Source organism: Podarcis cretensis (assembly GCF_951804945.1).
Source record: "Podarcis cretensis genome assembly, chromosome: 14".
NCBI classification, from domain to species: Eukaryota; Metazoa; Chordata; class Lepidosauria; order Squamata; family Lacertidae; genus Podarcis; species Podarcis cretensis.
Window position 1 is genome coordinate 37,453,769 of NC_137183.1, and position 27,104 is coordinate 37,480,872.

At 43.1% G+C, this 27,104-nt stretch overlaps 1 protein-coding gene across 3 annotated transcripts in view; it reads left to right on the forward strand.

The window, feature by feature from the left end:
- Nucleotides 1-3,634: 3,634 nt before the first annotated feature.
- The window catches only part of CLUAP1 (clusterin associated protein 1), a 58,346-nt gene continuing 34,876 nt past the window's right edge, over nt 3,635-27,104 (forward strand). The window contains exons 1-5 of one of the 3 annotated variants that reach the window (XM_079952413.1): nt 3,635-3,818; nt 7,619-7,730; nt 8,816-8,900; nt 13,432-13,611; nt 17,291-17,386. In XM_079952413.1, coding sequence (XP_079808539.1) covers nt 3,797-3,818; nt 7,619-7,730; nt 8,816-8,900; nt 13,432-13,611; nt 17,291-17,386 — 495 coding nt within the window. In that variant the 5' untranslated portion in view covers nt 3,635-3,796. Of the gene's footprint in view, nt 3,819-3,937; nt 3,957-7,618; nt 7,731-8,815; nt 8,901-13,431; nt 13,612-17,290; nt 17,387-27,104 lie in introns of those variants that run through there. The other 2 variants (XM_079952415.1, XM_079952414.1) reach the window with 2 other exon arrangements.

Genomic DNA, 27,104 nt, shown 5'->3' on the forward strand with positions numbered 1-27,104 from the left:
CTCTGCCAAGCAAAAAAATTCAGGGAAAGAGATTCCAGGGAAGGAGATTTATTTGTTGTTTTCCAGGGGCACAAGACCCCATCCAGGCAGCTCCTAGAAGTCCTCCCCTCCTCCCTCCAAGGAACCATGCACATAAATTGCCTATACTGTTCCTCCGGCCTCAGTTCCTTTGGGGTCCATCTGGCAATCTAAATAAGGTCAAGAAATGGTGAAAGGTTGCATATTGCCCCCATTTCCCAGTTGTTCATTTGTGCCCTCCAGGCTCTTCACTTTATATAGACAGGACTTGGCACAAATTGGCAGAAAGCCAGGATGGGGAGAGGGTTCCCCTCTGGGCTCTATCCACACCACTGCCCAGAGAGGAGGAGGAGGAGAGACAAGTGAAGGCCGCAAAGCAAGTGGACAGACAGAAGGAACTGTGGGGCAGGTGCCGGATGATGCAAACCTCTGATGACCAAAATGGCCCCTCAGTTCGACTCATAACCGAAAAACCAGCCGCTGATTGTCCCTCTAATGCCAGAATTTTGCAAGGCTTCCATGATGGAATTGCAGACAGGTTTAAGGTTGACAGCCAAAGCGCTCTGGAGGGAGACTTGGCAAGCCAGTGCCTTCATTAGTATAGTTAGAGCTGCTGCTGACATGAGGAGGGAAATGTTTCATTTATGAGCAGAGGCTGTGGCGGCGCCTCACAACGAGCTCTTCTCTCCTTTAGTATCAAGACGTAAATGCTGGGCAGGTGTTGATCGTTATTTTGGTCCTGGCGGGGTGGGTGCATGGGTTTGAGGCCAGGATGAAAAAGGATCCCATCACTTCTTTCTTCTGCAAAGACGGTTTTGGGGGAAAACGGAAATTGGACAATTGCATAATGTTAGTATAATTAAATAAATTAGTATAATTATATTAATTATAATAATAGCCCTCCCGCTTTCTCTGAGTAGTGATTTGTCCCTGAAGTGCCACATTTACCCAGGTTTGTCTTCCATGGGAAGAATGGTCACCGGAGGTCTATTGGTGTTTTATAACATTTGCATTCATTTCCATTCACAGCCCCCTCACAGATTATGTCAAACTGTGTCTCCTCACAGGCCAATATTCAGTGTTAAGCACCCAGGCTAAGAGGTGGACCTAATAGCAAAAAAATAATAATAAGATAAATCTGAGGGGTTACGGAAGCTTTTGTACTCATACCTACTGTGATCCCATCCCATCCCATCTCATAAGTCATGTGGTGGTGGTGGTGGGGTTCTGTAGTATTTTTATTCTGAAATTGCATTTTCCACATTTGTGAAATTGCTTGCTGGGTGTTTTCTGCTCCTGTTGCTGTTTAACACAATATATAGCCTTAAGAAAAGTCATACAAAGCTTGCTGGCTTTTAACATCTCAATTAAGATATCACCTTATGTAATGGTTCTAGGGGGTTGCTCGTGCGTAAGTCGTCGCCACACCTGGCTGAGTCACCTGCGTGAACCCTTCTGTCCGGACAGCCACCCATCCGTGGCTGTCTCAATCGCTGGCAGAATCCGTCAGTGGGCGTTTCTTGAACTTCTTCCAGCAAAGAAGTTCTTTGACGCCCAGTCGCCTCCTACTCTCCCTGCGCGGAAGTCTTCTGCACAGGGAGGGTGTGGGCAGCGGAGGACCCGTGCTCTCCCCGCTGGTCTCCGGTGAGGAGTCCAGGAGCCTTGTCTCCGATTCCCCCATCTGCCCCCCTTCTCCACTGGTGCTACGCTGATTTCCTTCCCCACCAGATGGGCTGCTTCTCTCCCTACTGGGACCCTCTCCGGCATCCCTCTGGAGCCTTCCCTCCGCCTCTGGCTCCGATGGCAGTTCCCTGACACCTTATCAATGTTTTTATTTCTTTTTATTCTAGTATACCAACATGACCACCCAGCATTTTATAAATAATTCAGTAAGTAAAAGTTCAGTGTGGAAGCCCAAGATAATAACTAGTTAGGCAACCCTCCTTTAAAATAAGTAGGTAGACTCCCTTGCTGCCACCCCGCCGACTTCCATCCTTTAAAATATCCCGACTGAGAATATGTGGAGCAATTGTGTACATAACAGCTTTCCAAACTTTTTATGTTGGTGACACACTTCTTAGACATGCTTCATTTCATGACATGGTAATTCAGTTTTACTAGCCAACCAGAGGTTAAACTAACCCCTTTCCAGCCCCAGGAGGAGTGCGGGGAGCGTTCACACGACACACATACACACTGCAGCCAACACACTAATGTGTCGTGGCACACAGTTTGGAAAGCTCTGGTGTACATGCTTCATTAGACAGCCAAAGTTCACTGCTCTCACATCAGATCTCCAAGGGCCTTGCCAACCCACCCATGAGGCAAACTGAGGTAGCTGCCTTGGGTGGCAGAATCCCAAGAGGTGGTTCCATTGCAGGCCCCCTGCCTGCTCCTGCTTGCTGAACTGCAGCTTCCATCATCCCTGACCGTTGGCCATGCTTGCTGAGGCTGATGGGAGTTGTAGGTCAGCAACATCTGCTAGGCCAAAGGTTCCCCACACCTGAGCTAGAACAAGTAGCATATTTTCCCACAGACCCTCTTTGAGTTCAACAAGTAGACTATGTTACCAAAGTCTAAAGAAAAAAGGTAGAAGATAGAGAGAGAAACTAGGAACAGATACTAGGAGACTAGGATAGATAGATAGATAGATAGATAGATAGAGAAACTAGGAAATAAATCATTGAAGAAATTCAGAAAGTATCCTGTCATCTTTCAGATTAACAGCTTCCCTCCATCACTCCAACAAAAGAATCTCAGAAGAGGTTAGTCAAAGGCATCTGTTATGAAACTGTGATGATGTGAGCTGTCACTTTCATTAGATTACTGAAAGATAAGGAGGAACGGTGTGCAGAAAAGCAGGGGACTAGAAACATAATTTCCGGTGCTTAAGTACATAAATGCTTCTGATGCTGAAACTATACAGTAGTGCAAACACACACTTGTTCCTTTGCAAAGATGACCATTAAGGCTACTCTGGCACAAAACGAATGTGATTCATTCTATGTTGCATGTAGGTGTCAATGTGTCAGCAGCTGGGGCTCAGAATAAGGCTCCCATGCATTTAAAGTGGTATCATACCACTTTATAGCTTCATAGCCGCTGTCAAACAATGCTGGGAATTGTAGTTTGTAGCCATGTGAGGGAACCCGTAACAATTCCCAGAGTTCTGTAGGAAGAGGGATTGACTGGTAAAGTTTTTATATATTTTTTTTTGAAAGGCAGCCTAGAAATATTGCACATAAAGTAAATATTGCAAATCTGGTAGAGATTAAAAATAAATAAATAAATGCAGATAAAACGTACGCCATGGCCATAGCCAGGATTTTGTTACGGGGGCAGGCCTTTTGTTAGTGAGGGCAGAACCTCAGTTTGCTATGCATATTTATTGATTTAGGGTTGGGCAGCTTCCCCCCCCCCCCGCCTACAGCCATGACGTATGCAAATAAAAAACTCTGTATGGCTGTCTCCGACGTCCAGCTAAGCCACGCCCCTCATGTCACAGGGCCTCAGAAGCAGCTGGGATTCCAGGCTAGCCCCGCCCATTCCCGCGTCTGAGCCTCGCGTTCGATTTACATATCGCTCGTTTCTTTCAAAGGCGTTTCTTCGTCTTCCTGCGCGATTTGAGCTCGGCGGCGCGCCGTAGCCTTGTTGTCATAGCGACCAAAGCGCCGCGGCCTGGTCTCGAAAAGCTGCGCGGGGGAGCCTCGGCGAGTGTAGCGTTGGCCGAGTGAGTCAAAACAGCAGAGGATATTTCGCAGAGTTTCCTGGAGCCACCATGTCTTTTCGCGACCTCCGGAGTGAGTCGAGTGGCCTTTATTTCGTTTAGAGCCTCCCCGTCCTCTGTCTTCCCGATGTGCCTGAAGGAACGGCTGCCCACGAAGATGCAGTGTCCAACATCCGATCTGTTCCCGGGCATCGCTGATCGTACCACCAATGTGGGGGTTAATTATTAATCATTGTTATGATTCCACCTTTCCTAAGGAGCTGAGGGGCAGCGTACATGCCCCCATCCCGCGCTCTCGTTTTATCACTGCAACAACCCTGTGAGCAAGGCTTAGTTAGCTTTATAGCTAAAGGGGGGGATTTGAATCTGGGTTTCCTGACCGCAGTCCAGTACCCGCTTGCTCACGTTGGCTCCCAAAGTTGATCAGGCCTCAGGCACCGAACCTGTTGTTGACCATGTCTGTAATCCTCTTAGGTAAAGGTAAAGGTACCCCTGACCGTTAGGTCCAGTCTCGGACGACTCGGGTTGCAGCGCTCATTTCGGTTTACTGGCCGAGGGAGCCGGCTTTTGTCCGCCCTAGGCTCTGTGGTTTAGACCACAGTGCCACCCGCGTCCCTTGTAATCCTCTTAAATCTGCATAATTTTACACGTGATCCACCCCACTCCGAATTCAAAGCTTATGTTCGTGTCTATAGACTGCATGCTAAAAATCACATCTTCGCAGAAATGTGGTTCTTATGGGGTTTTATGTTACATGGGATGCTAACATACCCCAGGTATTGTGGTAGTTCAGGAGGATCTATATTAAATCCTATTGGGTCACACTTTTACCAGATCCTTCAAACCTTGCCTTTGCTATGAAGCCTATTGCTTAACCCAGTGGTTTTCAACCAGTGTGCTGTGGCACTCTGGGTGCCTTGAAGGATGGTCAGGGGTGCTGCCTCTGATGCCTTCTCACGTTTCTGCCACCCAAAGGCTTGCACAGCTGTTTGTTGCAGCAGCCCTGGCTGCAGGTTCTGCAGGTGAATGGTGCCTCTGGGGCTGGCCGGGGGGTGCTGGCTGTCAGGAACTGAGGCAGCCTCAGAGTCAGCAATCCAGTCTGGACAGAAAAGTGGGAGGCCAGGCAAGCACTGTGCTGGCTTTTCTTGTGCTTGCTGTACAATCCCTGCCTGGGAGCTGAGTGCCCGGCACCAGAAGGGAGCCTTTCTGCCATGCAGGCCTGGCGGTGTCCTCTGCTGCCACTGCTGCCTCCCAAAGTAAGTGCTGGCCTCACATTTACCGGACTCCATTGGGGGCATCATCTTCCAAGGCTCCTGTGGGGCAGTGTGAGGAGGCACCTCTCTTTGGGGGAGGGTGGTAGCTTAGAAACCAGGGGCGGTGGCAGCGGCTGCCCTGAGGACTCCCAAGATGAGGGGAAAGGAGAGGAGGCTGAGGGAACACTCCACAAGGGATGGTGTTTGAAAAAGAGTGAGAGGCTGCCAGCTCTGCAAGCAAGGGGTGACATAACTGGGCTCCTGAGCCCCACAGGGGTGCCACAGAAAGAATGTAGTTGGTCAAAGGAGCCATGGATTCAAAAAGGTTGGAATCCTCTGGTTTAATCCACCAATACTCATCCTCAGATCTGTGCAAGCCTTAAAACATGTAATTGCATTTTCTACCCTTCTTTTCAAAACCTGGCCACAACTTACATTTAGGGTAAATGTAAAAGTTTAAATTGCAAAAGCTTTGTGTACAGATCTCACATTGGCACAATAACCTCTGCAAAATGCCATGTATATTGAGGGTGATGTGTAAATAATTGTTATTAATATATTAATAATGTGCATGGAATTTCCTATGTAATAAGAAGATGGTGTCCTTTCCCCAAGGAACTTGCAAATTTAAGCGCAACAGTTGCAAAATATGGAGGGAAGGAAGATTGACTGGAGCAGGGAAGTACAGTAAACAGGAGAAGCATATGGGTTTACTTATATCTTGCCCTTCCTCCTTGAAAGGTGGCTGCTTGCAACATAAAATCCAATAAGACCATAATCAAAAACAATAGCTAAAATTATAGTTTTAAAATCTGCAGTATTTTGGTCTTGGTTTCAGGTGCAGAGATCAAAGGCAGGGAATAATAACCTGTGGCTATTCAGTTGTTCTTGGACCCCAGCCTCCATCACTCCCATCTGGCATGGCTGATGGTCAGTGATGGTGGCAGGTTTTAGTTTAGCAAGATATGGAGGACCCATAGGTCTCACACTTCTGATTTGAGGCTGCAAGGAAAGACTGCAGGTAAAAGGTAGGTTCTGAGGAGAGATTTTTAAGAAGAGAGGGAGGTGATATTTTGAAGATGGCAAGTGTGCAGGAAGGTATTGTTTGAGTTATATGGGGAAAAGTGGGGCCTGTGAAACCCACAAACCTCAACTCTGGATTACCTCCAATGTCATGTCCTTTCCCCTTAGTCTTCTAAAACAGTAGGTTACTGATAACCAGTGTGGTGCTTTGAAGATGTTTTGAACTACAACTCATCGACCAGCATTGTCAGTGGTGAGGGATTAAGGGAGCTGTAGTCCAGCACTTCTGAAATGCTCAGCATTGGCTATCCCTGCATTTGATGAACAAGCTGGCACACAAAAATTACAGGGGCTGGTCCCTTTGGTAGTTTGAGCTCTGAAGAGAGGCAGTCCCAGGCACCATCATCATAGGTACACATAATTATTTATGGCTCATGTATTAAAAAGCAGATCAGAAATTGTGCTGTAGTTCTCTTTGGTAGTTTTTTAAAAAAAATTAATATCTATGCACAACTGAAAGGGACGCGGGTGGCGCTGTGGGTTAAACCACAGAGCCTAGGACTTGCCGATCAGAAGGTCGGTGGTTTGAATCCCCGTGATGGGGTGAGCTCCTGCTGCTCGGTCCCTGCTTCTGCCAACCTTGCAGTTCGAAAGCACATCAAAGTGCAAGTAGATACCGGTAAATAGGTACTGCTCCGGCAGGAAGGTAAACGGCGTTTCTGTGTGCTGCTCTGGTTCACCAGAAGCGGCTTAGTCATGCTGGCCACATGACCCGGAAGCTGTACGCCAGCTCCCTCGGCCAATAAAGTGAGATGAGCGCCGCAACCCCAGAGTCGGCCACGACTGGACCTAATGGTCAGGGGTCCCTTTACCTTTTATGCACAACTGAATTCAGTTTGTTCTTCTCAGACTTGTGACTGACTTGTTAACATCAGTTAGTTACTAATTTCCTGTCAAATTTCCCCAGTTGCCAAACAATAAACACTGTCCTTCTAGTTAATGAACTATGGAAAGCAACAGGATGACAGCCAATTCGTTTTAATTTGCTGGCACTTCCTGCTCTGAAATGTGGTGCACAGATTCAGCAGCACCCTTGAAAACTCCTGTCCTTTGCCATTATGCATGTCCAGTGCCCATAAACTCAACTGGAATTAACCCTGTTTCTGAAATTGCTGCCCTGGCTTTGCCCACACTGGTAGTTCTCATAGGAAAGCCATGAGAGAAGGTCAAGGAAGGGCTGACCATTGCAGGGTACAACTATTTGAGAATAATAGTTCGCACTAGAAGAGCTTTAGTGCAGACTTCACAGACACTGGATCAACATTTAAATGCAGCACAGAAGCCATTTTCTTTATCACAGTCTGCTGTTTTTCTCTTCTTAGAAAGAAAGTTTTGTTGTTGCTGCTACCCACCATAGGCCTAGTATTAGGTCATTATCCATTAGTTGATGAGTAGTGAGTTAGGGAATATATGTATGATCTACAAGATACCTTTCCCATGTATAATTGGAAAAGCTGTTTTGCCCTTGAGATCGAGATGTAAGGACAGAAGATCATGATGCTGTATACATTAAAAAATTGCATATTTGTTTCTTAAGATTTTACTGAGATGATGAGGGCTCTAGGCTATCCTCGGCTCATCTCGATGGAGAACTTTCGCACTCCAAACTTCATGCTGGTTTCAGAGATACTCATTTGGCTGGTGAAAAGGTTGGTACTTTATCCTCATTTGAAAGCAAATATCAGATAAAATGTGATAATTACCAGAGGAATACTTGGATCTTTGGAAAAGAACAGGCTTATAGATGAACTTTAGATCCTGTTTTTTTCTACAAGATCTCAAGCCCACAAAAAATAGCATCGGTTCTGCTTCTAGAACATCTTTGAAGCTTTCTTTCATACTTGAGCAACTTAAACCCTTGGCTCTTCCTCAGTTCAAAGTCATACATGTTCCTGAGATTAAAATAGCCTCACACTGTTTTCCCAAATCAAACACAATGTAAGTTTATTGTTCTAGCCAAAGGCCATGACAAACGTGCAGCAACTGTACCAATAGAACAATACAGATCATACATCCACTCTAGTGACACACTGCAGGTGAGCTACAGGTATAGGGTGCTATACAAATTTAATAAATAATAATAATAATAATAGTAATACATCCATAATATGAGCCAAGATATAAGAGAGAGGTTACCAGAGACACTAGCAAACTCATATGCAGCTTGATTTCAAATTAAGCCTCCATATCACCACAACAATTTATAACAATTTCATCTAAATCCCTTTTCCTGATTTTTCCTTTTGCGGCTAGTACATAGAAGACCACTTCTATGTTATTGTGGTCACTCAAAAGAAACATGACCATTTCTGCTAGGGTGTACATGCTTGCTTTTGTGAATGAAGGTTTCAGAATGTCTTCCACCTGAGGTTGACCACAAATACAAAGTTCGTCTTCATGTGGGACCTTATTGTAGTGCTCCTCCAAGACTGCAAAAAACTGGCTCTACAAATCCCTTCTTGCTGCTGGTTTTCTAGGGTCAAGCTAGGACTGTCTTGTTTCAGAGGGCATTTGTACTTCCCAGTGAGTGGTTGCACTGTCCTGGGATCTGTTTCTTGCTTCTTGATGTATTGGGGCTCTTACTCTTGCCTTTTGTTGACTGCCTGTGTTGATTTTTATGTATTCAGTATGTGTTTTTCTTTTTAAAAGTTCTTTGTCAGTTTTAAACATTTGGGTAAAATAATATGTTCTAGCAGCATACCTTTTAAACTGTTAGAGCTGTTTCATTTTGCAGGTATGAGCCTCAGACTGATATTCCTTCAGATGTTGATACGGAGCAGGATCGGGTCTTTTTCATTAAAGCTGTTGCTCAATTTATGGTGAGTCTATTTATTTTATGCTTTACCATGAAGTGAGGGAGAGAGACCAGCAGGTCTCCTCTTGCCTTGCCGAGTCTTGCTAGCAATTTATTGATTGACACATCCTTTCCATTGTGACTTTAATTCCAAATGAAAACAATGTAAAATAAGGTTCCTATAGGTTTAAAATAACTGCCCAGGAATACACTAAGGAGAATTGCTCTTGTGTTGCAAGTGGAGGCTAAATATAGATCCTTAGACTGAAAATATTAAAGACTTTCTTGACAGCGGATGATTCGGTCTTTATAAATATCCTTCTATTGGTGTAATGTGATGACTCACTCTTAACATAGAACTATGGCTTTGGCTCTGTAAAATGGGGAAGATACTGCTGAAGAAGACGTAGCCAAACCAGCAACCGGTATGTTCCCATACAGATAAGGTTGACTTCATTTTTTTCAGTGCCAGTAAATTTGAGGACTGTTTTTGGATCGTTGTCTGGTTGATAAGGTTGGACTTGTGGTACACATCAGCGCCATTGGCATTGGGAAAATGTAGCTGTGGTCCTGGAAGAAGAAAAAATAAATTACTAGGTACAATGTTGAAAAGCAGGGCAACTATTTCTTCAGCAGCATCCAAATTGCCTGCCAAAAAAGCAGTCACACCATAGTCATGTTTTGGTCCATCATCTTGATTCAGAATGGTGGCCAATGGCACATTGTCAACAAAAACTGCTGCCACCCCCTTCTTTCAACCCCCCTTATGTCTCCTTCCCAACTTTATACTGTATACAATATTAAAGTCTCACATTGACTATAAATGATCTGAAAAAAGGACTTTATGATCTGAAAACAGAGACGATGTATGTACTTTTGTAACCTAAGAAAATCTTCAATAAATACACCCCCCAAATAAAACTACTGCCCCACTCCACAAACCCTCGTGCCAAGTTTGAAATCAGCCAAAAATGAGGTGAAGGCACACTAAAGTAATATTTCAGACTGCCATCTTAATTCACAATGGTGTTTGGCATCCCAGTGTTGACAAAAACTCCTACCCCCACCTTGGGAACCCTCATGCTGAGCTTGGTGATGATATTTCAAGAGACATCAGAATGCACAGAGAACCATATTCTAAAATATAAGGTAGTTGTGATGGTGATAACTCAAGTAGACTGTGAAGAGCTCCTAAAGGATTTCTCCAACTAGGTGAATAGGCAGCAAAATGACAAATGTGATACAGTATAATTAAGTGTAAAGTTATGCACAAACCACCATAACTTCACATATATGGTGACATATTCAGCCATCCTCTGAACTGATGATGACTAACCAGGAAAGAGATCTTGGGGCTCAACAATATTGTCAACTCTGTGAGTATCAACTGTGAAAAAGGCATATTCCATACTGGGGATTACTAGTAAAGGGACTGAAAATTTAAAAATCCCAGTATTGTACTCAACCCAGTTCCAGTCATTTCATCTCAAAAAAGGAAACTGTAGAGATACAGAGGTACAGAAAATGGCAGCAAAATGATCAGGTTAATGGAGCATTTTTCCTGCAAGGAAAGGTATGAGGCATTTGGAGCTTTTTATGTTAGAAAAAGATGACTAAGGGCCACATGATAAAAAGTTGTCAAATTTTCCACTTTCTCCATATCGTGCATAGATAGAAATTTCTCTGTCTTTTGTAACACTAGAACTGGGTCATCCAATGAAATTGGTTACCGTAGGGTCAGGACAGATCACAAAAAGTACATCCATACATCTAGCATAATTAAATTAATGGAATGATCTGCTGCAAGATGGGGTGATGGCCTCTGGCTGAGGTAACATTAAGAGAAGGATGTTCCTGTCACTGGCCATTAGCTAAATGAAACATTCCAATTAAGAGGCAGTTGATGGGCAGCAGGACCAGCAGAGCTCTGTTGCCTTAGATGTCCTGTTTGTGCACTTCTTGAACATTTCTCCCCGGCTACTTTCTTGGGCTCCATGATCACTGCAGATGGTAACAGCAGTCACGAAATTAAAAGACGTCTGCTTCCTGGGAGAAAAGCAATGAGAAACCTAGACAGCATCTTAAAAAGCAGAAACATCACCAAGCAAGGTCAAGGCACTGATTTACTACTATTGAAAATAAATTTCCTTGGAAGTGAGTCTTACACACTGCTTCTGCTGTCCATATTGGATAGTTTTATTTTCCTCTTGTTCTGTGGAGCACATCCAGTAGAAATTAAAACGAACAAGAGTGAGTACCGGAATAAGATGAAGGTTCTGAAATGATGCTGGTGTAATTGAGTCAATCTTAAAGCGATAGACTAGGAAGAACTGTTGACCTTTGCAAATGTTTTGCTGGTAGCAGATGTGAATATCGCTCAAGTGTTTGATTTCTAAACTTATAGGACTGGCACTGTTATTGTTATTTTGAGAAATACAGAAAGTACATTATTTTTCTCATTACTAACTTTGGTCTCTGTTTCCATAACAATTATTGATTTTTCCTCTTCCTTTTTTAAATGGATCTGTAGCACTTCGGTTTTTAACAATATCTTCAGAATGCTTTCTATCAGCCTCTCAGTGAAACTGACCTTGTAGGTGCTACCAATATAGAAATTACAATTTCTTTCAAAACTTTGCACTCAATGCTGTCATCAAGCAACTCTTCACAATCTTCTGGCTGAAAGAAATAGAAGGAAAAATACTTTGCTTGTTGTTGTTTTTAAACAATTGCCCATGATAGTTTTTCTTGCCAATGCGTGCTGACCACTTCTTCCTTTTCTGGGCTGCTCAAAAATTGCTTAGGTCTTTTCAGTGTCTATAAAGAATTGCCATTTTTAGTCTAGCAATTACATTTTCTCTATTCTTGCTGAGGTTGTTTCATGTAATCCTCACATCAGGCAATCACTTGATCTTTCCTCTTCTTCGGTTTCAGCATTTCTAAAGTAGCCATTCCTTGTTGTACACCTGCTGTGCACTTTCCCTGCTTTTTCTCCCTAGTGATTTGTCCAAAGCAAATTGTGTTGTCTGCAGGCACTGATGTTTGGGGTGTGAAAATATTTCCATCTTGCTTAGCAGGGGAATATGTCACCTTTCTGCCAAGAGCCTCTCAAGGCAAACCTTTCTTCCACCACCCTGGCCCACACCATCCCCATCTATGATTTTAGTTCCTTGAGTATCCACACATGTCATGGAGTGAACTATGAGTAGCTAAAAGACAAAATCACAGGAACCCAAGTAACAAAACAGAAGTGATTATTGAAACATAAACATGTCAGCATATGCAAATATATGTGTACACAATACAAAATGCAAGTCACCCAAGCTGTGACCACTGCATAAACAGCAACAAAGTTGTGGAAATAAAATAGATGAAGATAGACAAGATCTCAGGATTGTATCTCACTTCATACTTGTTCAGAAACAAATTGGAGAATTATCCATATATGGCAGCCCCAATACCCCCCCCCCCCATTTTCTTCCTTTCATTAATATGTTATTCCTGTAAACTGTGATTCTGCCACACACACACAGGCATTTGAGTAACAACCCTCTTGGTTAGAGGGTTGTTACTCCAAGAAGTGTGATCCAAAAGCGAAGAGTTTTCAGTTCTTTGGCAAGGGGTAAATATATTGAAATGCAAACCTGCTACTTTATTATTACTTGTTTTTCCAATACCTTCAGTCTTTCGCTACTTATAAATATTTTCCATTTTGAAACCCCTCTGGCTTTGTTTCCATGCTCTGAACTGCTACATACAGTTCCCTGCCAGCACCTTCCATTCTCCTGGTGATCCCCACTGTGGAACTCCCTCCCCTCCTCAACACCCTTCCTTTTAATTTCCAGATGGTAAATGTTTATGTGTGTTCACGGAGAAGTGTTGGATTGATTTCATGGCACATACCAGGGAGAGAAATCAAAACAGAGTAATTTAATAGATAAATGTTGAATTGCCTGTCCACAAGAATCATTGAAAGGGAAGAATTCATTAAGGTAAATGATCTCATTATGGCATTTCACAGTGGGGTTGGGAAGCCACTGATCTCTGTGTGGAAGGTGGGCAGCACTTAAGTGCCAATTAAGCAAAGGTCTGATCAGCTGCAGTTCCACCCCTGGCGAAGTAGATTAACAAAGTTTGCTGTGCTGAGTTTTCTCTTTGGGCTAATTAAGGAACCACTTGATGCCAAGGGCGTTTGCTGTATAAGGGTCATTTTTATCCTGACAGCATCAGGGAACGGCTTGAGCTGTCTTTTTGCAATCTGAATTACTGTGTTACAACTATTGCATGGGCAAAAGCGTCTTTTAAAAATGGAAACACTCGCTAAGATATAGAAGTTGTGTCCTTGGAGAAGGTGTTTGAGATCTGCCTCTTCAGAGTCTGGCGATCCCAGAGCATGGCCAAAAACATGATGAAGCAGCTTTATGAAAGCAGATCCAGATCTGGATGGGAGACTGCTTGGGAACGCTATGTATATCGTCTTAAGTTCAGTCATGGAAGAAAGGAGGGACAGAAAATACAGTAAAACAAATCGGCATTTATTTTTGGTTTTCTAATAGGCGACAAAAGCTCACATCAAGCTCAACACCAAGAAGCTCTACCAAGCAGATGGCTATGCAGTGAAGGAACTCTTAAAGATCACTTCTGTTCTTTACAATGCTATGAAGACCAAAGGAATGGAAGCCACTGCTGTGGGTGAAGAAGACACGAGCAAATTCAAATTTGACCTTGGCTCAAAAGTAAGGAACTTTGTGCTTCTTTCTCTTTCATTTTCTTTTCAAGATTTATTACATTTGCGCCCTGTTCTTCTTTTCAGGAACACTAGAGTATTATTTTAGCCTCACAACTTCTCTGTCAACCAGATTAAGTTGAGACAAAGGGCCACCTAGCCAATTCACACTAGCTGTAGAAGCCCTGTGTTGTTGTTTTGAAGTAATGTGTACAATCTAGAGATGTGTTAACCACACATTCAACCCTAGTTGATTAAAACAGTTGGCGTGGGGAATTCTGGGGACGGGTCCCTGATTTGATGCAAAGTTTGATTTGATCAGCAGTGGTTTGGAGCTAGTCCTTATGGAGGTGGTCTGCTTGTCTCTGGCCCGTACCACTGATGGGGGATCATATAATCGGGTGTTCCTCCGTACAGCATATAATATATTCCTATATATAATAAACTAGCCTTCTTCCTGACATGCTATTTTTCCATATGCAATGATTTCTTTATTTTTTAATAATGGTATGGAGGAGCAGTCATTCCTTTGAAGTTCCCCTTACAGTCTGAAGTGGTATAGTCCAGATAAAGCTTTAGGCCTGGGATGTGTTATTGAAGACAATTGCAGTATTTCTCACACTATTCACTATTTTTAAAAGTTTTTTCCTGTATTTGAGACTGGGAGCCAGTACTCATAAGAGAATCACAGATGAATATCCTTTGAGTATTGGCTCCAAGACCAATTCAGCAGTGGTTCTGGTGTTACGGAACTTTCTCTCCAGTGAGACCCACTGAGGTTTACAAGTGTATCTCAAACACCTACCATATTTTTCGCCCTATAGGACGCACTTTCCCCCCTCCAAAAATGAAGGGGAAATGTGTGTGCGTCCTATGGGGCGAATGAGGCTTTCGCTGAAGCCTGGAGAGCGAGAGGGTTCGGTGCGCACGGACCCCTCTTGCTTTCCAGGCTACAGAAAGCTATCCGCAAGCCTTGGGAGCCCGGTGGGAGTTCCCGCCGGGCTCCCAAGGCTTGCGGACAGCAACCTGCAGCCCGAAACCCGGGGAGCGCAGCGGGGCGCACCCAGGCTTCGGGCAGCTCTCCGCAAGCCTTGGGAGCCTGGCGCGACTTCCCGCCGGGCTCCCAAGGCTTGCGGACAGAAAGCTCCGCAAGCTCCGGGAGCGATGGCAAGGTTGCGCAACCTCGCCTTCGCTCCCGGACCCGTTCTGGGGACTGGGGTTGGGGGAAGCTTGGGCTTCTCCCGCCCCCAGCCCCGCAAGCTCCGGGAGCGATGGCGAGGTTGAACGCAATCTCGCCATCGCTCCCGGACCCGTTCTGGGGGCTGGGGTTAAGGGAAGCTCGGGCTTCCCCCACCCCCAGCCCCGCAAGCTCCGGGAGCGATGGTGAGGTTGCGCAACCTCGCCTTCACTCCCAGATCCCCAGTCCCGAGGCTAAAAATGAAGCCAGGACAGCTAGCGGGATCCATCCCACTTGCTGTCATGGCTTCTTTGCTCTTTGCGGCTCGGGGGGGGGAGATTTTTTTTCCCTTTATTTCCCCCCCCCCCCAAAAAAAGTGCACCCTATGGGCCAGTGCGCCCTATAGGGCGAAAAATACGGTACATTTCACGGTGTTGGTTGCAAATTCCTTTCTGCTAGGTTTTTTGTTGAGGTTACTGTACTATATATATATTTATTTATATTTTCCTTTTTATTAATTTTGTTACTATTGTATGTGTTAACTATGGCTTCTTTCATCACTGCCATCCTTTTCAGAAAAGATTTGGCAAAAACGCAAAGTATACATATAAATAATAAGCTGACTGCTTTGTTCCCTACATTCTTAGCATCTATCATCCATGGGCTTATCTGGAGGATGTGACCTGAGGATTACAGCCCAAATTTACTGTGAGATTGCCTCAATTTCCAGCTCATTAGTCTTCCATCTCCCAGGTTTTCAGAAAAAGTATCACTATCACCAAGAATATGTTCACATTCTGGCTTCCAGCTGTTTTTATACTTTTCTGCCCTCCCATTACTTAGTGTGTCTGGCCTTTCTTCCTAGCCTGTCAATGAGTCTGCACATTGCAGACAAAAAAATGTTTTGTAAGAGTATTAGTAATCATGAATCTGTAAATGGGTCAAGCCAACTCTGATGGAGCGGGGAGGTTGCCCACCCCCACTGTCTCTTCTCTTGCTTCGCCTTCTTCCACAGCTGTCGTTTCTCTCAGATGAATAAAAATCCAATGAAGCTGGATGCCAGAAGATTCAGGACAGATAAAAAGAAGTAACTTCTTCACACAGCACATAGTTGAACTATGGAATTTGCTCCCACAAGTGGTAGTGATAGCCACCTGTTTTGATTGCTTTAAGAGAGGACTAGACAGATTCATGTAGGATAAGGTTGTCAGTAGCTACTAGCCAGGATGACTATGTTCTACCTCCACTGAAAGAAGGAGTATGATTTTGAATACCAGTTGCTGGAAACTGCAGGAGGGGAGAATGCTGTTGTGCTCAGGACCTGCTTGCATCCTTCCCAGAAAAGGCATCTCGTCAACCACTGTGTGAACAGGATGCTGGACAAGGTGGGCCACCATCCTGATGCTTTGGCTGTGCTGATCTTCATCCAAGGTGACAGACCTTGTGTGTTTTGTTGCCCCACAGCAGGAAGGCTAATTTCCTTTGATGTGAAAGCCTTGTGGATCTCCACCACCTCAGGCTGGCTCTCTACTCCTATAAAGGGCCAGGAGCCCCAAGGCAACAAAGAGACTAGAGTAGGTTGTGTGTACACCCCATCATGGCATATCTAGTCTTTGTACGATAATTGGTAGTTGCCATTGGAGACCAGAAGAACTGCAGGTTTTAAGGCTGTGCCAATCCGCTTAACTCATTTATCTCTCTCATCCTCTCCCAACTTTTGTGCGAAAATATACTAACTATAAGCGTCTTGAGAAAATGACTCTTTTGAATGGAAGCTGCAGCTCATTAATTTAAGATGACCTCCTCCTACTCAGGAAATGTTCTTTTTTGGCAATGTAAAAAATTCATTTATGGGTATGATTTCATTTACTTGCTTAAAAGTATCTTTGGGCTGGAATACACATTTCATATTGTTCACACTTATTTAAAAGTGTGCTTAAACTAACTGTTTTTTTTAAAGGAAAATTATCCATGGGAGGTCCTAATCCAAAATGTGCTCCCGATGCAGATTTCAGTTCCACATCAGTTTGTAGCTGAACATCACCCCCACCCCAGTTGCTACTTGTTCACAGAGATGTTGTTCATGGCAAACAGCAGAGAGAAAATTGGAGGATTGTTGATGGGGAACAGTCAGATCTCCAATCTGGATTGGGGTCTCACATGGCTGCTCTTTTTTTCAGAATAAAAGTGGATGACGACGACAACAACAACAACAAAATAATAATAATAATAATAATAATAATAATAATAATAATAATAATAATAATTATTGTATACCACCCTATACCCTCAGGTCTAAATAGCATGATATGCAGCTTGTCCCTTTAAAGCATTATTTGTTTCCACCATAATTGGTGTAGATATGATCTCTTCTTTTTATGTGTTTTAAGACATACCCTTCCAGTTGCAGAACTGACCAGATATGGTGGTTTCACTAGAAATATCCTTATCTTCCCCCCACCCCTTGAATGTTCATGAAGGTAAAGCTCTTCTTTTTCTGATGTTTATCTAGATCAGCGATTTGAAGACGGCCAGGCAGCTTGCTTCAGAAATCACTTCCAAAGGAGCATCTCTCTTTGATTTACTGGGCAAAGAAGTAGAGCTGAGGGTGAGTTGGTAAAAAGAACTTGCAGGCTCTGGAAAAAAACAATAGAATTCTTCAGCTAAAATACTTGAAGTAATCCATCTTTGTGCTGTAACATTTCTAGAATCCTGAAACCTAAAATTGGGTGATTTCAAATCAGCCAGTTGTGAATTTCAGCTCTCCTTTAGTTGTCAGTTCCTGGTCATGATAAGAGTTCTCCTCTGCTTAGTTTCTCACTCAGTTTTCTATCCCCTCTCAGATTTCTTCCTGTTCTCCTCCCTGCTTTCCATCTCAGGAATTGCTTCTTCCAGTCCTTTTCATCCACCTTCACTATTTTCCTTTGGCCAATTGTCTTCTCTTTCTCTAGACCTGTCTGATCCACGCATAAAGACAGGTGCCATTGAAGGAAATTTAAGGTTCTGTGTAGTGTTAGTCCTACTTAGCATAGGCCCATTGAAATTCATGAGTAACTTAGAGCTGTTAATTTCAGTGGGTCTACTCTGAGTAAAAGTTAATTTGATGCAACTCTTAGAGAAGATGGAGCAGACGGAGGAATTTAGTCTTTGGCATCTAGAGGCTTGTCTGCCTGGCTAGACCCGCTGGAATATTAGGATAGCGTAGCCAGCAACTGCACACATAGGGAATACTCTCCTGTTTTCTGTGTCAGAGTGTTCTCTGTGAGTAGCAGTTTCCTCGTTGTGTGCACAGAATATTCTTTGACATATGGCAAGGCACAAGGCAGCCCTGGGATGTGCAAGGCTCTATGTGTAGAGCTTTGGGATTGCGGCAATTTAATTATTTTTAACACTTGAGATAGTTTAGAAGGCAGTAGGCTGGTGTCTTTGTGACAGGTGCCAGCTATAATAATAATAATAATAATAATAATAATAATAATAATAATAATAATAATAATTCATTACAGTATTTATACCCTGCCCATCTGGCTGGGTTTCCCCAGCCACTCTGGGTGGCTCCCAGCAGAATATATAAAAAAGTGACAAAACGTCAAACATTAAAAACTTCCCTAAACAGGGCTGCCGTCAGATGTCTTCTAAAAGTCAGATAGTTGTTTATTTCCTTGACATTTGATGGGAGGGCGTTCCACAGGGTGGGCGCCACTACCGAGAAGGCCCTCTGCCTGATTCCCTGTAGCTTCACTTTTCGCAGTGAGCTTAATGATGGGGGTGGAGATGCTCCTTCAGGTATACTGGGCTGAGGCCATTTAGGGCATTAAAAGCACCAACACTTTGAATTGTGCTCGTTTCCCAATCCAGCCTTGTAAAGGCTTCTGTTTTGCAGTATTCTGATCAAATAATTTTGATCTTTCAGGCAAGGGGGGGGGGGAATTTTCGGCCAAGCAGGGCAGATCTTTATCTCCACCCACCTGCCAATCATCTGGCATTATAATGACGTGCAAGCAGTTCCGTCCTGCTTGCTGCGGGGTTCAGGTACACCAGCGAGGTCATTGCTCATACACCCAAACTAAGCAGGATTGAACAGCTGTTGCATGGTTCAATCCTAGTTTCCATCCGTGGGATTCAGCTGTGTCTTTACTTGCCCTGCACCTGAAGTCATGTATGAGGTGTGAGGCAGGTGGGCATAGTTTGGTGAAAACATCGTTGTGGGCCACACAGGGAGGCCTGGTGGTCCAAATTCAGCCTGCAGGCTGGGGGTTCCCCATCCCTGTTTTTTAGAGATTTAGCAGGCTTGGTCAGCGCTGTATTGAGCAGTCCCTCAAAGGCAGTGCTCTAATGCATACATAATGTTAAGCCAAAAATAGTTATCAGATTTAACTTGCCATATCCTGTCTCAGGAGAAATGACTCTGCCTCATTAGAGTTGGCATGACATTGTTAGTGTAAGGTACAAAGTCTTTGCAAAAGACCAGTTGTGTGAAAAACCTTCAAGAAAGTAACAAGCAGCGCTTCCGGTATCTTTCCTAATGATATGTGTCTGGTTTTTTTGTTCTGAGCAATTAATTAAAACTGTGAAATGCAATTCCAGCCCAAAGCTGGATAGTTAAGCTGAACTCTCTCTGCTCTCTCTGGGATCTGGGCCCATGGCATGTTCTGAAATACATTAGCTTTAGTCTGTCATTGCAACAGTGTATTGATATCCATTCTTGCTGCTGGGAAGCTGAACTTTATGGTAATTACAGTGGTACCTCGGGTTACATACGCTTCAGGTTACATACGCTTCAGGTTACAGTGGCGCAGTGGCGGCATGGCAGCAGCAGGAGGCCCCCATTAGCTAAAGTGGTGCTTCAGGTTAAGAACAGTTTCAGGTTAAGAACGGACCTCCGGAACGAATTAAGTACGTAACCAGAGGTACCACTGTATACTGGTAAAATTCAAGCCATTAATTATGGGTGAACTTAATATTTACAAATCCTCCCTTAATATAAATATAAAGGGCTTCTGCAGTGCACCCTCCCTCCCCAGAATCTTTGTCTTTCCTTTATTTCCTTTATCTGATTTTAATCCTGCCCTTCCTCCTCTAGGGAATCAAGGTTACATGTAGTTTGCCTGTGCTTTGTTTATATGCCACTCACACCATAGTGTAAAGAAATGTTGCGGGGTCTACTTTTATATGTTTGCTAAATCTTAATAGCTAGGTTTTATGGGCAATAAATTACATTTATATATTTGAAATATTTCATCAAAACAGATGCCAGATCAGTATACAACAATAAAGATTGAGGTGGGAAAATTTGTGTTTTATCTATGGATGTTTTTGTATATATGTGCTGTTTTTAAAACTGATGCCAGGAAACCCTGTAACCAATAATTAGAAATTGCTGATAGTAAATACTTTATCACAGTTGCTTCCTTCCCTTCCTCAAAGGACTGTTTATGTGGCATTTCCTTATTTTGTTAGCATGGCAGCCCTGTGAAGCAGATGAGTATGTGTCAGGCCTGAGGTCACCCCAAAAAATTAATGGTAGAATAGGGTTTTGTATCCAGATTTCCCCATTCAGATACAAACCTCTTGCCAACAACATCTGCATAGATTACCCTTTTTTGAGCTGTCAAAGTGTGTTTCATATGTTGCCTCAGTAACTCTTACAACCAACCCTGTAAGGTAGGTCTGTACCATTAACTCCTTATTACTGATAGGAATTTTGGCAGGCAAGGGTGGGGAACATATATTGAAAGTTCTCATATAACATATTTGTATACTTTTGCTAAAGAAAGATAGGCGTAAGTATTGCTCTCTCTTAAAAACTCAACTTGGTAGCTCTCTGACCTTATTATAACAAAAGGCACTTGGGTTTGTCATTATGAGATGCTTCTTTGAGTTTTAAATCTGTCTGTCTCTTTTCCATTATTTTCCCATTGTACAGGTTGAAGGTGTTCTTTTTCTTCTTAAGGATTATAGATTGCATACTTTAGACTTGCTATATTAGTTGAGAGCTGAAATGAAATTTATTTTCCCATCATTGCAAGGCGGGTGTAAATGAGCCCTTTCAGTTAGGGGTCGAAATAGCTGTTATACAGAAAAAGCACTTCTTACCGTTTGAGCAATTTTGAAGTGGTGGAAAGATGCCAATTATAGACCACTGGAAGAGCATCTTATAATACCCAACCTAGTAGGTGGGAGACAAGCTCCAGTGCTTACCTTCATTTGTGGGTGCTGTCAATGCATTGAAGTTCCTATGGTGTGCATTGGATCTGTCAGAGGATGGTTCGAGGGAAAGGATCCAGGTCATTTAGAATAAGTACATTGCAACATTTTCCCCCATGTTAAAAGTGCTGAGATTTCATGAACACTGTTGATTTGCACGAAGTTTTAAAAACCCAGTACTTTCCTACTTCACTAAGAAGAGCCTTCTGGATCAGGCCAAAGTTCCATCTAGTCCAGCATCCTTTTCTTACAATGGCCAACCAAATACCTATGGGAAGCCAGCAGGCAGGACCAAAGTGCAACAGTGCTTTTCTCACTTGTGATTCCCAGAAACAGGCATTCAAAGGTATGTTGCCACCAGCAGAGAACAAAGTACATAGCCATTGGTAGTCTAATCATCATCTAATCCTTTTTAAAGCCATCCAAGTTGCTACCTATCTCTAAATTTTGGGGGAGCAAATTCCATAGTTTTAACAGTGCACTTTTGCCTGCCCTGAATTTTTCAACATTCAGCTTCACTGGATGGCTTCCATCTAGTATTATGAAAGAAGTAGAAAAACTTCCCACCCACTTTTTCTACAGTATGCATAATCTTATACGCCTCTATCATGTCCCTTACTCATCTTTTGTTCTAAATTAAAGAGCTCCAAATGTTGTAACATTTCCTCATAGGGAAGTTGTACAAACTCCTTGATCATTTTTGTTGCCCTGTTTTGAACGGCTTCCATCTCTGTGATATTCTTTTTGAAGTGAGGTGCTCAGACCTGTAAACCTGTAGGATTTATTCTAAACTAATTGATGGAAGTGTTGAGCAAAGACTCAGGTCCTTTGGGGGCTGGTGTCCTATAGCTCCCCCCTCCCTGCTTTGGAAGTGTGTGTTTAAATGTCTCCAGCTCAGCTGGTTGTCTTTCACAGCTCTTCTTGGCGCTCTCCCATCTGTCAAGTCATAGATGGGTAAGCAGGAGCCTGTCAAGAAATGGCCTTGCTTAGACATGGCAAGATCTTACTCTCAGCAGGCATAAAAAGAAAATTCCTAAAACATCTTCTATAGTGGAATGACCTTTTAAAAAAACATGAAAAACATGCTTGACTGCATCTTTTTTGAACATCTTAATTAATGAGACTGAATTTTACAATATATCAGAAAAGGTATTGGGAAAGCTCCTTTTGTTCCTGAAACAAATGTGTGAAATTAAGTGCATGGACCACTTCACACATTGCATTCATTGGAGTATCCTTACAAGATCTTACGTACATACATGTAAAGTGGGAATGTGGTCCCATCTTGGATGTTGTACAGTGTTAGGATGGAGCTATAGACAGCTGTTAAGAGGGGAGCCAGGAAGAGTTGCTCCAAGATAGCCTGACACCAAGCCAGGAAAATTTGGCTTATCCCCATGCCTGAGAATACCTCACTTCCATGAAGATTCTCCAAGTTGCATTTCTGTAATATGGGATAAGCACACACATTTTGGTATGTTATTTTCGCTAACATATACATTTTATAGCACATACACAGACACCCCCAGTATATGCATTTTACTTGACTAGAAAGCTGCATTGGAATATATAGAGAAGTGCAATTTTTGAATCAAAACTGTTTTGGTTCTCATATTGTTTTGGAAAGTGCAAATTAGATTTTGCCTTTAGATGCAAACTGAAATGAATTTCTTCCTCATCCCCACTCATCACTGAGTGACCATAAAATGGAAGCAAATATATCTGCATCTCTAGCAATTTATCAAGGAGCAGAGAAACTGGATGTCTTATGCAACATCCTATTGTATTCTCGATTTGAGCTTTCTCCCCACCTTTTTTTGGTTATAGAAAAGATGTGAAATGACCCCCGTGCTTCACTTACAAAGGACGTCTGTAGTTATTCATTCTCTTGCTGTATGTCCATTCTTTCTGCAAAAGCACAGATGCTCCCAAACTGAGCTGCTCATTGCTGCTGTTTCTTTATTTTTGTCCAAAATGAAATCCGCAAGAAGCTCTTGGGTGTGTTTTCCAAATCGGAAAGCCCCAAATTAGTTAAGGAGGACAACAGTGAACTACTTTGGTGTTAGTGCTTTATGCAAGATGCGGCCTTTGCTTCTGCAGGGTGTCAGGGGGTGGATGGAGTTCATGGCATGTTTCTGTCAGGGTTCTCTCAGGTCTTTTTTTTAATCATGATGTTTTTACTTTTGAAAGGGGTGGTTTTCACATTACTTTTATGGGCGGCAAAAATGAACGGGGGGGGGGGGAGCTATAGTCCCTCCAAGGAGGGGAAGATGATGGAAAACCCTCTTCCTTTCTGATTTGAAGACAAGGGTTAGGGGTGTTTTGTTTCTTTAGTATGCAGTGGACAAAAATTGTGGAGTTGAAAAACATGGTTTGCAGCTGGAAAGCTAACAACATGCATTCTAAACAGTGGGGTGAAATTAGACACGTTAAGTGTATGTGTTTATTAAGCGCATAAATGACAGGCAATGTCAGGGATAGCATGTACACCAGGGGTCAGCAATTTTTTTTAGCAGTGGGCCAGTCCACTGTCCCTCAGACCTTGTGGCAGGCCAGAGAAGGGGCACTGGGGGTGGGGGGAGCTGGAAGAAGAGGCAAGTCCTCTGCAGCCCCCAGCCCTAGCCGCTGCGCTTACCTTCCCAGGAGCTGCCACAGCACCACCACTACCACTGCTGCTGCTTCTCATGGGTACGCAGAGCGAGCTCATCTGCTCCACTCTCTGGCCCACAGGAGCACCAGGGCGGCAAGGGGAGGAAGAGGCCAAGTGGCGACGGAAGAAGAGGCCGAACGTTGGCGGCTTTGCCGGTGACGGGAAGAAGAGGCCGAGCACTCAAACGCCGCACCTGGTTTACCTCATCGCAGCACGGGGATGTCTCTGCCAATCAAACGCCGCTGAGGTAAACCACGTGCGGCGTTTGAGTGGCAGAACCGCCAACTGCTCAGCCTCTTCCTCCCGTCGCCATCGCCGGGAGTCTCTGCTTCACGGTGCGGGCCAGATTTAGGACCCAGGTGGGCCTGATCCGGCCCAGGGGACGTAGTTTGCCAACTCCTGATGTACACAAATTATACAAGGGTAGAATGATTTCAGTTTGCACACTTAAGACAGACTGCCCCAACCATACTAAAACACCATACTTCTTTTAAGACCAGGACCTCATCTTCCTAATCTCTAGGCAGGTAATGCTTCATCACATCCTTGTAAATACAGCAATCCTGCAACTTACGTGCTTTATGTTGCAGGCTTACTATACTCTTAAAGTGCTCCTTTTTCTTTCTCCTCCTCCCCCCCCTTCCTCTTCTTCTTCTTCTTGGCACCTGATAGTTTCTGAACTGAGAGAGTTCCAGAAATGAATCATTATTTATATAGTAGATAATAGCTGCTTGCTCCTATGCAGAAACCACCACTGACACAGGGTGAAAAGCAAGGAGAAAGCATGCTTGAGGCTGCCATTTCTAATCACAGGACCTAAAGCTATGTTCCCTCCACTGTTCTCCTCGGCCAAGATGTAAAAAGAGATAAATTGGCTTAATTTTTGAATCTTTTCCCTTCAACTTTTGGGGGACTTCTTCGCTGTTGTATCCTTCCTTTGCTTGCAGTGTGATCCAACACTGGCAGTATTAATAACACCTGCTAATAGCATCTCTGTGGGATTGTGTACATGTTAATTGTTTTAAAATGATTTTCCTCCTTTGCTCGTCAGAGTGTTAATTTTACACTCTGCTCCCCTGATTTCTAATTAGCAGTTGTTTCACAACATCATGGTCCTCGTAAACAGTAAGCAACAATTTTTGCAAGTGCTTCCTTTCTGTTAATCAATTTAATATTCATAAGATATATCTTTCAATTATAATATTCATAATTGTTCCCATCTCATAGCTGTTCTCCAGTTGTCATTCTCCCTTGTGTCTGATCTTGCAAGTCAGACCATATGTTCTTAAACTTCCCACACCAACTTTCTTCTTTATGATGTTAAACTACAAAAAGAAAGCTATGGTGTACTGTAAGACAAATCCAATGCACATTTTTGCACAAGTAAATTTTCATTCAGCAGAGGTTATTCCCAGGTAGGGACAACAGCTTTACAGCCCGTTCTTTTGCAGGCTTTCTCAAAAGTAAATCCTATCCCTTCGGTGCCACTTACTTTAAAGTTTGTATATATAGCATTGCAGCCTTAGATTCCGACAGCACAATTCGAAAGATGAATAATAGAATTGTAGAGTAGGAAGGGGTTCCAAGGGCCCTGCAATCCAACCCCCCGAAAGGAAGGAATCTCCACTCAAGCATCCCTGGCAGATGGCCACCCAACTTAGCTTAATTCTCACTTTGTTCATTAGAGTTTACTTCCTAGTAAGTGTGTTTTGAAACTGCAGCTTTAGGATTACATAACCTCAAACTGTGTTTAGCAGAGAAAACGGAATGTGATTAGTAGCTTGCCTTTAGCCTGGCCTTTTCTCTAGCTGACTGATGGTGCCATGATGTCTTTACTTCAGTTGTTCCTTCCAATAATTAGTAATGGTATTGCTAGTATCCACAACTGCTGCATGAAAGGAGGCTGAGTTTTAAACATGTTTTCTTAAATGTTATTCACTTATGTCTTAAACTCATCAAGTTTTGATTTACGATCATATTTCTAGGGTAACTTCATTGTACTGTCGTTTCTGTAATCTCCACAGAGGGTTCCGTCAAGACTTAATCACTACTATTTCCCTTGATCGGACTGCCTGTGTGCATTTCATGCTGAGAAAGATGTTCTCATTGTCCTGTGCTCCCTTGGTAATGCTCAAGGGATATAGAACATTCCATATTTTAAAAGGGCATTCTGTCCACTTGTGGGCTGCTTAGCCCAATCAAAATGCAGAGACTGTAATCTCAGGCTAGTTATACTGGAATAGCATGTCCTGGCTGTAGCAATGAAGTATTCCATCTCTTGCTGTCTTGGACTAAATGTGTCCATTCACATGCTATTTTATTTTTCTCTGTGAAACTGTGAACACTTGCAAGGGAAAACAGTTTTGTTTACGCTGTCACTTCCCAGTCACCTCCAAGGTGGCTTGCAACTAGGAATAAGGTTCAATTCAATTCAATTTTCATCTAAAGGTGAATGTATTTAAATGTACACTTCCCAAAACAATACAAGAACTGAAACGTAGTCATTCTTTGCACTTCTCCAAATATTGCAATGCAGTTCTCCAGCCAAGTAATGTGTACAAAAATACATATACTCGGAGTAAAGTGTGCATGTGTCTATGTATATATTTGTGAAAATAACATACAAAAGTGCACTACATTAGGGGAAATTGCTTTAGAAAAACATGTATATTGGGGGAAATGCATACAAAAAGGTGTCTATTGAGAGAAATTCACACAAAAATTCTGATGAACACAACACATACGCAGGAAGCTGCCTTATCCCAAACCAAATCACTGTTTCACTTTGTGCGGTATTGTCCACATTGACTGGCCATGATTCTTCCCAGCCTTATGCAGAGGTACCAGTTAATGGAACCTGGGACTTTTTGCATGGAAAGCCTGTGTTCTGCCGCTGAGCTGTGGACACATCCAAAAAAACACTATGGTTCCTTGATAGTCATTCAAGGAACATAGGAAATAATATTGTCAGACACATTGGCACATTTAGCTCACTACTACCCAAACAGACTTTCAGTTGGTTTCCAAAGTTTCAGACATCAGATGGAATTGCTCAGTTGGTAGAGCATGAGACTCTTAATCTCAGAGTTGTGGGTTCGAACCCCACATTTGGCAAAAGATTCCTGCATTACAGGAGGTTGGACTAGATGACCCTTCCAACTCTACAATTGATTCCTCCCATGCCCTATCTGGAAATGATAGGGATTGAACCTGGGACCTTTTGTATGCAAAACATGTGATCTTATCCCTGAGCTTAAGCCACCCTACCACAGTGGCTATCTGTTGTTTTGTGCATCTGGGAAAAACTTTTAAAATTGCACTCCATGTTGTGTATTAAAAGTGCAATATGCATTATTTAATAATAGTTTCTGTGGCTGCTTGAAATGCCAGTTTGTCTGTAACTTGCCACCTCTTCGCATTGTAATATGAACTGCACTTATAAATACTTTTGTGTTGTTTCAAGGAGTTT